At 35.3% G+C, this 12,641-nt stretch overlaps 1 protein-coding gene across 1 annotated transcript in view; it reads left to right on the top strand.

The window, feature by feature from the left end:
• The window catches only part of LOC129269590 (uncharacterized), a 38,939-nt gene extending 27,635 nt beyond the window's left edge, over positions 1–11,304 (top strand). The window contains exons 15-24 of the mRNA XM_064105116.1: positions 523–681; positions 1,364–1,408; positions 2,660–3,676; positions 4,161–4,283; positions 4,890–5,007; positions 6,155–6,308; positions 7,840–7,902; positions 8,932–9,004; positions 9,379–9,432; positions 9,761–11,304. Coding sequence (XP_063961186.1) covers positions 523–681; positions 1,364–1,408; positions 2,660–3,676; positions 4,161–4,283; positions 4,890–5,007; positions 6,155–6,308; positions 7,840–7,902; positions 8,932–9,004; positions 9,379–9,432; positions 9,761–9,925 — 1,971 coding nt within the window. The 3' untranslated portion in view covers positions 9,926–11,304. The remainder of the gene's footprint in view (positions 1–522; positions 682–1,363; positions 1,409–2,659; positions 3,677–4,160; positions 4,284–4,889; positions 5,008–6,154; positions 6,309–7,839; positions 7,903–8,931; positions 9,005–9,378; positions 9,433–9,760) is intronic.
• Positions 11,305–12,641: the final 1,337 nt, after the last annotated feature.

Genomic DNA, 12,641 nt, shown 5'->3' with positions numbered 1-12,641 from the left:
TTTTGACATTTCAATGTCATGATGTCAATACCATTGCTGTATTGACTGTGATTGTGGAGGCAAGACTGTCTTGGGTGTTACACTTGTTCTCATTTACTCTCTTATATTGACTTTGTTCTCCGTTATCTTCTTTCTCTATGTGTGTGTGTGTGTTTATCTCTATTTCTATGTAGGTTGATTTCTGTTTTCCTGCAAATCATTTAGTCATTTAATAGTAATTATTAAAATACATAGAGGGTTGGGAGCTCAGTTAAGTAATTTTTTTTAGATATAAAAGTATAATTATAAGAATTTCATTTCGTCTTTATTTGCTTCAGTTTTTGGTAAATATATATATATATTTTTTTTGCATATCCATGTTGATATAAAATGAAGATTTGTATTTTTTTTTTATTTATCTGGATTTTATGCAATTCATTTGAATGAAATCCTTAATAAAAACATGTTGAAAAAAAAATCTCTTTCTCTCTCTCTCTCTTTTCTCCCTCTCTCTCTACCTCTCTATCTATCTATCTTCCGTAGTACATGTTCAACCCAGAGACAGGAGAATGGAAGCATCATAGACATCAGGTCTTTGAGGATCGTCGTTGGCTTGGTTCTATCTCCTATACCTCTGGTCACATGACCTATCCTGAACCTCGTGTGGTCAAGAAGAAAGGTTCCCTGCCCGATGACTATCAGGTAGACAGTATGTTTTGAATTTTATTTGGAAGTATATAACCAGATTAAATCATTTAACATGAACTATGAATTGAATTATTAGTCACTAATCGGGGTATCCCATTTCATATTATTGATATAGGGACGGTTATTTTCTGTTTATCGGTAAATGAAGAAGGAAAATCTATTTTGGTATTTTACTTTTTGTACTGAAAATTCATTGAACTTACTTTTGCTATGTACATTTTCTACGCCAAAATGGAATTTCCATTTTAGATCAAGTTTAAAAAAGAATTACGGGTTTTCAGAAACGGAAGATCGCTGTTCCAGAACATAATGCTTGTATATCTGTATCCACTCTCTATTTATTTCATATATATTTGTTATTGCCTGTATAATAAAGTGTATTTCCATTGTGGTCAATATATATTGAATTAAATAAGGTGAATTTTTATTAAATGCATTATTGTTTTGAAGTAAGTGTACATGTAGTTATGGGGTAGAGAACTGATTAATCATCATAGCAGAGATGAACTGTATGGTCAATTTGTTCACTTACAATAAATCACAGGTTTTCATGGTGTTATGAAATGAACTTTGTTTTTAACCTTATTATAGTAAGAGAGAATGAGGAAAATATTTTTGTAGGATAGGAGGATTAGTGATAATTCTTATTTTTCATGTATTTATTGTTTTAATACAGCACTGCCTCCAGCTAGCTGAAGAACTCTTTATGAAAGCAGCAAAGGTATGAAGGGATGTTTTAAAAACAATTCTGTCATTATTGCCCCCTCCGAGATAAAAATGTTTTTTTGCCGTAAAGGAGGTTAAAAAAAGGAGTCATTCAGTTGTTGTCATTCGCTAATTAAAAAAAAGTAGGAGAAACAATGAAAATTAAGGTCGGGGGGGGGGGGGTTGAATTTGAATAAAAAAGTGAGCAGGTTTGACAAGGGTCTATCAGGTTACAGTAAACAAACATATCTCCTTTTGCCTATTATGTCATACATATGACAGAATTCTTCCTACAATAATAGAATGCTTTGTTTTTATCAGACATCAATGAATTGTGTTTATTCACTGTTGAGATGACTTTAACAGTTTGTGAACACATCACAAGTTACCTAACAAAGCATTGATGGAGCGTTGTGGCCCAGTGAATTAGTCTTTGGACTTTGAAACAAGAGGGTCATGGGTTCAAATCCCAGCCATGATGTAATTTCTTTCAGCAAGAAATTGATCTACAATGTGCTGCACTCAACCCAGGTGAGGTAAAAGGGGCAGGAAGTAATTCCTCAAAAAAGCTGTGAGCACCAGAATCTGTATACTAGCTTAGCCAGGGTAATATACATGTAGGAGCACCTAATAAGGTGGATATGTGAAATAGAAATACCCTGCATTTATTATTATTATCATATCATCATCCTAGGGCCATGTTTCATCAAAATCACTGCCATAATTCTATCACAATCTTGTCACTCAGCCAATCACATTGCACTAATTAAGGACCTTTTAATTGTAGCTTGTAAATTTATATTGATGACAAGTTTTATCCAAGTTTATCAACAAAGGGCCAACTTTAGCTTAGGGAAGCTTATTAAGGGATAATATCTGTGATGGTTTAAGCTTTAGGGTTACCCATTTTATTTGTAGTATTGTTGGACATATTCCAGTATAATGACCATCCAAATCTTGTAAATAAACGATGTCTCAAATAATTGTGGTAGAAAATGTGTAATTGCCCAGAATTTAATATTAACACTGCATTTCTGCGTGGCAATAAGTCTTTTTTCAAATAATTATAATACACTGTCCCATATAGGTTCTTTTCTGTAGGCGATCTTAAGTTTGTCACTTTTCAGCTAGATTTAATGATATCACTATGTTGGGTTTAAATCAACATTTCAAGGTGACAATTGACCGTGATTTTAAATAATTTTTCATGAAATTATATATTTTGTGTGATTACTTAAATTTATCTTTAACTTTGATTTTATTCCAGACTCAGAACCACCACTTACCCGATCAGACTATCCTGTTTGATGAAGAAGCGACCAAGCTTAGATGGTTTATGCTTCCAAGTGAAGCAAACAAGGTTCTTAAAGACAATAAGAAGACCATCCAAGCTTCGACTCTTCCTTTTGAACCTCCATCCTATCCCCTGATGGAGGGTGAACTGAGTAGAAGGAGAGAACATCTTAAAAGATGCCAGCCTTCAGTGACATCTACAAAGATTTGTGACCATGTGAAAGGTCAAAGGTCAGTTAGTGGGTCATCATATGGAGATGGATTGAAACAGAATGATAAGGATGTGGTCTTGGGTCAGAAACCGGGAGAGGATGACAGCTTGGATGATAGTAAGAATGTTCACCAGAGGAGCAGCAATGCACAGAGATTTGTTGATAGTGTTAATGAAGGGATTGGAGGGTCATGTGATCCTTCCTTAATATCACCTGATACATCACATGATACATCACCTCATAGTAGTGAGTCACATACACACTGTGTCAAACTACAAGAGGAATCAGAGAACAAAGGGTCAGGAGACATGGTAGCTGATATATGTGGAAGAATGCCAAGGTTGTCGAAAGGTAATGATGATGTTCATGATATTCTTGGGGAATCAAGTTTAAGTGACCAAGATCGATTGATGCAATCAGGATGTGCAAACACCCTTTGTAGTGTGAATGATGATACACTGGACCAAGATGGTTCCCTTTTACCAAGGACGAAAGAAAATGGTGGCATAGTGAACATAGATGCAACTCTTGAATTTTCTCTGCAAAAGGAAAACTCTAGTAGCAATACAAATTCTGATGGTTGCCTACCATGTCAACAACAGAGTAGAGCACCTCAATGTGACAAGGCACAAGGATTACAAGATAACATCTTAATAGATAGTGATGTTTGTCAGAAACTTCAAACTCTTCCAAAACCAGAAGAGAGTTATGAGAGCAAAGGAGAACCTGCAGTGAAATTCAAAGTGCCTCCCAAGAAGATCTTCAAACCTACATTACAGGTAAGAAATACTACTTTTAGATTCAGAAAAATGAAAACCTTTAGTGATCTAGCATTCTAGTTATTAAAATATTGGTATAAGCATATGAGCTTTTCAGATGTAATTTATGCCATTTATGATTTATATGATGTCTAAGTAGAACTCACTATTTTATTCATGAGTCAACTGTTTTTATTCATGAGTCCACTCTTAAAACAGTGGACTCATGAATAAAATAGCGTATCTAACTATGGTAACAGGCGTCAATTTGGCGCACTGACAAATGCGCGCATCAGCATTGGACATGTTTTCTACACACGCTCAATACGCACTAAATTAAGCATAATTTATACAGGAAATGTTGGTTTTCAAAACCACCTTTTTTAATTCGGGCCACAGTGTGCTGACTTTGTTGTAATTTTAAAATGCTAATGTTTAAAGTGTGATATGAATAAGTAGTCCTGTACATTCAGCTCCTTGGACATGGTTTATTGATTTATTTCAGGCTTTAGAGGATTATAAGATGTTACGTGATGGAGATCGTGTTTTAGTTTGTTTATCTGGAGGCAAGGATAGTCTCTCTCTGCTTCATACTCTCAGACAGTATCAATTTGCTGCAAAGAAAAATGTAAGTATATTATGTTGTTTTCATAATTTGATATATATACATTCATAGAATGAAAAGACAGTGGGCTGACACAACAAATTATGTGAGTAATAACACAAATATTTTGATGATTGTTATGAATGTTAGAGGGTAGTTTGAAGGATTGAGGTTTCTCTCATATACATTTACTTGCAAGGAAGGAATTATTAGGTGATTGCTGAACTTTGGGGCTATTTCTTTCATGTTAAGGAATTCTCCTTTTTTTTTGCATGAGCAATTATGCACATATCATTTATCTGCCATATGTTGATTGATGTATTGATTTTCTAACTATTCTGAAAGCAATATGGTTTGTGACAAGGGTGAAATATCCCATCACCCTTTTGTATTTACCGTTTACTTGCTCAGTTAGTGCCTCTATGGTTTTTATGTATTGCATTTTGTGAACAAGTGTAATGATGTAAATGGGAGACTGTATTTATTACTCTGTAGACATTGTGATAGTTTGATTAAGCTCATATAAATTTCCAGGAGTTGTCATAATAACAGTTAAAGAAAGACAACAATACATTACATTGTCTCGTTGCTGATATGATTTATAAGAATCTTCATCTTTCCTTTCCATAGGGTATAACCTTTGACCTTGGAGCAGTGACTGTTGACCCACAAACATCCTCCTTCAATCCTCGACCTCTGATTGGATACCTTGCTAAACTGGGTCTGCCCTACTTCTATGAAGAGCAATGTGAGTAACAGACCTGTTAGGGTCACTTCAATTAAATGGTCATCCTTTGTCCATCTGACCCCAATTATTTTCCATTGACATTTCACCTCCTCTCTGTTAGTACAGACCACCTTCTGGTTTATTATCGTACTATTGTGGTTTGCCTGGGACTGGCAGGTGCAATACACTGGATGACCATTTACACCCAATGCATGCTTCAGTCATCCGCCAGTGGTGGATTCGAACCCACAACCTTTGGTTTGACAGGCAGACACTTTACCGACTGAGCCAGCTTTGATGAAGTCAAAGGTCATCTAGGGGTCAAAATGTCAAGTTTTTGTTCAACTTGCTCTCATTTCTTTATTTCTGTTTCAATTATGTTCACACTTGGTACATATGATCCTTGGGTAATACCATATGTGAATCCATGAGGATGTTGGGGTCAAAGGTCATCTAGGGGTCAAAAGATATGAGGTAATGTCCATCCTTTTTTTTAAAACTTTTTATGTAACTTGCTCACATTTCTTTATTTCTACATCAATTTTGATCACATTTAGTTCAAATGATTCTTGGGTAATACCACACGTGTGTTCATAAGGATGATACGGACAAAGGTCATCTAGGGGTCAAAAGACCACATTGCAAATCCATTGATCGCCAAATCAGGCGAGACCCGTGGTTTGTTAACCACCTTATTTTTGTTAGACGTGTTTCGGCATAAGCTGGACTCAAACCCATGTATGTTGAGATCATACAATCTTATCTGAAACAGGTGCTCTAACCAACTGAGCTATGTCACTTGATGAACTGCTCAAGCCATTATAATCTGAGAGTATTGTAACCTTTTATTTGAACTAGAAAACAGAGAAATAATGGAATACATGTAGCTCTTATGAGAAGAGCATGTCAAACATGCTCTTAAAAATGTGGAGTGATTGTAATCAATATCATTCATTTGGAAATGATCTCATTTCATACTTTGTGAACACAAACAAACACAATCAATCAAACATTAATTTCAGTGATTGCCACTCAATTACCTAAACAAAATCTCTGCCTATCTGAATGATTTACCTTACGTCTTGGAGAAAACATACATATTTAGTTTATTATATTATGAGTATTTCTGGAAACACTAAGGTTTAATATTCTATACATTGAATCCAAGGTATCATTGATCAAGCAGCTGCTTTGCCTGAAGGATGTGATTCTATATGTAGTTTCTGCGCCCGTATGAAGAGAGGCAGACTTTATGCATGTGCCAGGAGAGAGGGATACAACGTCCTTGCAATGGGCCAACATCTTGATGACCTCACTGAAAGGTATAATGTATAAAAAATTTAAGGCAATGGCCCATATTCTGATCTCTGGTTTAATTTAAACCCTGATTTAAAGTTATGGGCTAACTCTGGAAAGCCAATAATGTCACAAATTTGTGAGAGTCAAGGGTCAATTTTTCAGCTCTTTCGACACTGAAATCATTTATAATTTGGTCAATTCACAATATGGTGCGCCATCTATCGGTTGTAGCGGACTGGCCGAAATTTGCAATGCCTCATGGGAAAAAGTCGACATCTGTTGCCCGCTAGTTATAGTGTATGAATGTGATAAAGCTGCGCTGGCCGACTCGGCTTGGCTGGCTTACATGAAATTATTCTGTTATGCTCCCCCTCCAGGAGGGGGAAAGAAATTTGCCGCATATTTCTTGTGAAATTTAGACCGTTTTCAGTGAATTCATCTTCCGCTTTTGCCAAATCCTTTTGACTTTTAACAGCATCGCAGTCACATTACTGTACACTAGCACTGTGTGTCTGTGCTCGATGTAGATACCGAAGTTAGAAATTGGCCTGTCCGCTGCAACCGATACATGGTGCACCCTATTGTGAATCCACCGAATTATCTGGGAATGATAACTAAAATAGTATATTTCACCATCAAGGCATGAGGAAAGAAAACTGTAAACTTGAGAAACATACAAAGTAAACAAAATTTTGACTTTTCCAGCTTTTCATGAGTTAGACCATGGCCTTTCATAATTAAATTGAACCTCAGAATACATGTATGGGCATATGGCTAATAATACTTGTTCTTCTAGAATTCTATTAATACCTACAAGATGCGATTCTACCAAGCTAACTATTCATTTTAATTAGAGGTTTGTTTTCTGGGCCCTGTTTCATAAAACCTATTCTGTGAAAAACATTATACTGGCCTATCAAATCATAGAGTTTTTAAGACAGACCTGATACTGGCCTTTTAAATAAAAATCTTAAGATTAGCTGTAATTATCCATGGAGAACAAGCTCTATATGAAAAATTACCAAGATATTGGAGAGAATTCATTTATTTAAATTTGATATGAGCCAATTGTATGCTAATAATTGTATGTTAATACAAGATTATTAAACTTTATATCCTCAAGATTTCTGTTCTTTGTCTTTTTTTTCTTATCTTTGTCTTATAAACCTGTATTCTAAATCCATACTTTTCATGTTTTGATTGAAAAATGGTATTTGGATATTATCAGCTGTAAAAACCTATTACTTCCCAATGAATGAATGTCAAACATGGTTAAGTGAGGATTTCATGCCACCTTTTAAAAGCCAAGACATAGAATGGAGATATGATACTGGTTAATGATGACATTTGTAAACATGATGAGTTTCAATAAGTTTTTAAGTTGAATGTGTTTTATAGCTTTTAAGGAAGATTTCTTGTTTGAAACCTAATGAAATTAAATATTATCATGGACCTAACCTCTGTTTATAGTTTCAATACCACAATATTGTGATATTATCATTATATCATCCAGCGAAACATGAGAGTATTTTTTTTTTTGTTATTCATTTCTAGTTTCTTGATGTCTGTGTTCCATAATGGTCTCCTAAGGACAATGAAAGCCAACTATACAGTCAAGTAAGAACCATAAATAACTCAGTATAATAATATTTAGTGTTTTTATGAATCAGGAAAAAAGACAATCATATATGATAAATAAATTGTCATAGTCGTGGATAAAACTTAGATGAGATTTTGATAATTGAAGTCGGTCATTAGAACATGGTATTAAGTAATCAATATTGACATTTTCAAGCTGTTATTATATTTTATGGCTCAGAATGGGATAATACATACCATAAATATTTCAAGATTCGGGGAATATTGGATTCGTAAGGAATTGCACAAAGCAAAGATGAGTGCGATGTTAGACCTAACAAGTGGAATATTTTGGGTGTCTCATGAAGGAGAGCCATCTAACAATGTTATATTTATTGATCATTATTCTTTAAACCTTGCAATACAGTATGATAGTGCACAGCAAGTTTTGTACATTGGCCAATGGTAATCTATCAGGTATCAGTGCATCATGTAGTCTCCCCTGAGATTGTGTAGGGATATCAAACAGACCAGAGTATTCATTTTGAATACACTACTAAAGACCCAGTATAGATGATATTATTCTTTTCTTATGTCAATGTCTGCGCACACATGTATCTGCGCGATTCTCTTAAAAGAAAATACACAACGACCACAAAATTTACATCTGCAATGCATAATCAGATATTCATTAAAAAATCTTACTCAAAATGGTGGAAAATATTGAATTTCAGGCATTTCATGTGACAGCCTCAAGATGCAATATTTTTCATCAAAATCCCCAAATCGTTTGTAATGTGAATGGGTGCGCAGACATGGGGCACCACTTTTTTGTTCAATCTGAAAATGATTGGCCGAGGTATTTTCCAAGAGAATCCTACATTTCTCTCAAATTTTTATGAGATTTCTGGCACCAAGGAACATTATGAACTGATAATTTTTGCAAAATAAATAAACATTCATGTTTATCCTATATTAAATTTTCAGATGTGCAGACATCCCCCCCCCCCACCTTCATACTTATAATTCATTTCCAATATGTCCTTTATTTCTGTTCTTACTCTACAGAGAAGGTGATCTCAGGGTTATTAGACCATTTGTTTATGTCAGAGAAAAAGATCTTAGGGACTTTGCTGAACAGGTGAGACCTCTTCTCTTTTTCTTCCTTTTTGGTGTTGTTGAAAGCGATTTCCCATTGTTTCTTTGTCTTAGTATTCATTTTCTTGTTAGTCTGTTTCTTTCCATTTCCCTTTTTTCTTTATCCTCCAACACCCCCTGCCTCTCACTCTTTCTCCTTCTTTCTTTATTTCTTTCTTTCTCTACATTTTTTGCCACTCTTGTTGCCCCTGCTTTACATCTCCCCCTTTTTTTTTCTTTTAAATTCTTCTTTCTCTCTTCCGTCTTTTCTTCCCGCCTTGCTTTATATATTTCCTTTTCTTTCCTACCTCCCTGTCGATGTACAATTTCTTTTCCTCAAAGAATAAATCAGAGTGTATTTGTTTGTTATTTTAACAGGCCAAGCTTCCTGTAATACCAGAGAACTGCCCAGCCTGCTTTGAAGCACCAAAGGTTCATTCTTTCAAATATTCTACTAAATATACCAAAACGACAATATGATAATAACAATAAATAAAAGGATTAAAAATTTGATAAAATTTAACAATGCAATCATGTTGATTATGTCATGGATTATTTGCCTGCTAATTTTGCTGCAATCGTACAATCGGGGGAGGGGAAGGGGGGCATAATGGGAGAACTAGATAGGAAATCAGTGTAATGGGATGAGAAAGATATATGCCTAAAATCATATAACTTCCTTGTTTATTGAACGAATATCATCTCTCTTATTCTGACTGTCATTCCTACTGTAATCTTTAATCCTTTCAATGCCATACAGGAACGTCACAGAGTCAAGCAGTTGTTGGCTGCCCAGGAACTTTTGTTTCCACGGTTATACTCCAGTTTACAAACGGCTCTGAGACCTCTCATGTCAAAGAATAAAACTGGGATGGAATCTACCCTAGCAAAGATGAAACATGATGAGGATGATATTGATTTCTGATCGATGCCTTACATCAACAATCTTCAAGGGATCTCAAGTCAAGTTTCCAGTTGTAAAATGAAATATATCACTGATCCATGGACTGATTGAGGCACTTAAAGGAAGAATAAGGCTGTAATCAAGTCTTGAATAATCGCAGCCACTAATGTGACATTGAGTTGTGAATATTTTGGAAAGGCTAACATACTGGAAGAATTGATCCTTAAGGGAGGATGATGGCTAACAGGCCTGTTAGTTTGTCTTTGCATCTAGGTTGTTTAAAAATCAAGTTATGTTTGATTTTGGTTGAAGTTTTGTATGATTTTCTGTAGCAGGACTCAATATATAATTATGAAACAGATTGCCCTAAGTCATGGCCAGAAAGAGAGCACTAATGAACCAGTGAAAGCAGCATTGTAGAAATGACACTACTCTTTGAATAGTATTTTGATTTTACTATTTATTTTAGGATGTTATGTTTCTCAATACAGTGTCACAAAAGGTGATAGTTTGCACCCATTTCCAATTAATTGACACAAGTTAGAGGAATACTACTATTGTGAAGGATAATTTGGAGTGCCCAGTAGCAGCTAGGATAGGTAGACTGGTCCAGAGATTATACAATCTTGCTTTAACTCGGAGAAAGGTTTTAATTTCTAATTTATAAAAATTAGAAATTAAAACCTTTCTCTATGCCTAAACCTCATTTATCTCCATTTTAACTTCATAAGCTGCTCAAGCGATAACATGAGATCTTTTCATATGAAATAGAAAACAGAGAGGGATCATTTTAGGAAGGTCTCACATATATGGGGATGGACGTTCTTAATAGAATTACCTTTTAGCATCGTCTGTGGATGTGTGTTAGCAATGTTACTTTGTAATTTCTTCCTTAGGTGGTCTGTCTATGGCAAGTCACCTATTAATTTCATCAGTTATTTATTCATTTCAAGACCATAATATGTAAAAATCGGCTAAGTCGATTTTATTGAAAATCATGTCATCTATAAAGATATAAAGATATGCATATTTGTTTAAGTTTCGGGCGAAAATAAGTCCGGGGTTCAAATCCCACCACAGCACTAGCGTCCTTTGGCAAGGCGTTTATCTATATTAGCCACTCTCGACCCAGGTGTAGTAAATGGGTACCCGGGAGGAAGAAATTCCTTGAATGCTCGATGCGCCCGATCAGGGTAACCGTGCTAAAGCCGGGGTAATAGCATGCAGCACTTAGAAACATTTGTATTATGCGCTTTTAAAATGTTGCATATTATTATTATTATAATAACAAGAGGAGCATTTATATTGTATGAATCTTGTGTTATTTGATTCCATTTTATACAAATGAATGATATTGAATGAAGTAAGTTGTTAATTGGAAAACGGGTTTTAAATGTTAATCATGCTTATTATTCACAGTATTATTTATCATTGTTTGATTACTGTTATCCACATGAATGAGTTTAAAGGTTGAAACGAGAGGGTTGACTTTGAGAAGATGATGAGAGGGAGATTGGAGGCGAAAGAAACAGGGAGGAAGAGAAAGAGAGGAAGAAGATGAAGAAGGATAAAGATGAAGAAGGAGATGAAGGAAGAGGAGAAGGAGATGACAGGGGATGAGAGGTGATGGCATAGAGATCTCCCGAGACAGAAGAAGTGGAGATAATATACTCCCTTTCATCTTAAAGAAAAAGAAAAGGAAAAAAAACATGTAGAATTTGGCAGTTTTTATATGGTGTGTGAGATTATTATCACCTTCCTTTTTTATATGAATAACATAATTGCAGTCATATTTTACATGTGAGAATGTTATAAATATGAGAGAGCAAAGCGCTAGAAGAAAAAGGAAAATAAATACCATGTAGAATTTGGCAGTTTTTATGTTGTGTGTGAGATTATTTTCATGTTTGTTGTTGGTGCTGCTTGATATTCTGAATTGAATGCTATTTTGCTTCATGCCCCCCCCCCCCCCATTGAGAGGCACAATTAAAAAGATTTTTCCTTGGGGAAATTGTGTCCCCTTTTGGAAAATCCTGGATCCGCCCCTGTGTGCGCCCATTCTTTCCACCGTTTTGAATCTTCGTCGTTAGTACTCTTTATTCATGTTTATGATGAAAATAAATGAGAACTGAAAGTTAAAAAAGAGGTAATAATAACCATGAAAACAGACAAGATTCCTTAATTTGTGCAATTTTCGTGTCAGTACATGTATAGCAGGGGCGGATCCAGCCTTCGCCAATAGGGGGGGGGGGGCAGAATTTTTTTCAGCCATATTTTCCCGATCGGCCGCTCGAAGACGATTTTCTGGTTTCTTTAAAGGGCTAGTCTTATTTTGGCTTTATTCTTATTAATCAACATATATATACACAACAAAAAAAGTAAGTCCCCCCTAAATCAAATTGCTGTAACTTTTGAACGGAGTTAATTTGAGATATGATATTTCGTAGGTGGTTTTCTACACTCATTAAGCAACTCCTAGGGAAAAATAAGATTGATCGCTTGTGTCATGCATGAGTAATTTAAGATTGAATTAAAAATGACAATTTTTGAAAGTCACAAGAGTCGTTTTTTCAGATTGTGCAAATACAAAGTTGGGCAAAAATTGTGTTTAGGTGAATTTTATGGTGTTATGCTGTTTTACTATCCATCATTTAGCCACTCCACACACAATTTTGATATCGTATGTTCATGGTTGAGTGAGCACAATATCGCAGGGGCCGCGGAAGCGGGGTGGGGG

The sequence above is a fragment of the Lytechinus pictus genome, chromosome 10 (assembly GCF_037042905.1).
Source record: "Lytechinus pictus isolate F3 Inbred chromosome 10, Lp3.0, whole genome shotgun sequence".
NCBI lineage: Eukaryota > Metazoa > Echinodermata > Echinoidea > Temnopleuroida > Toxopneustidae > Lytechinus > Lytechinus pictus.
This window is presented reverse-complemented; position numbering and strand designations above follow the sequence as displayed.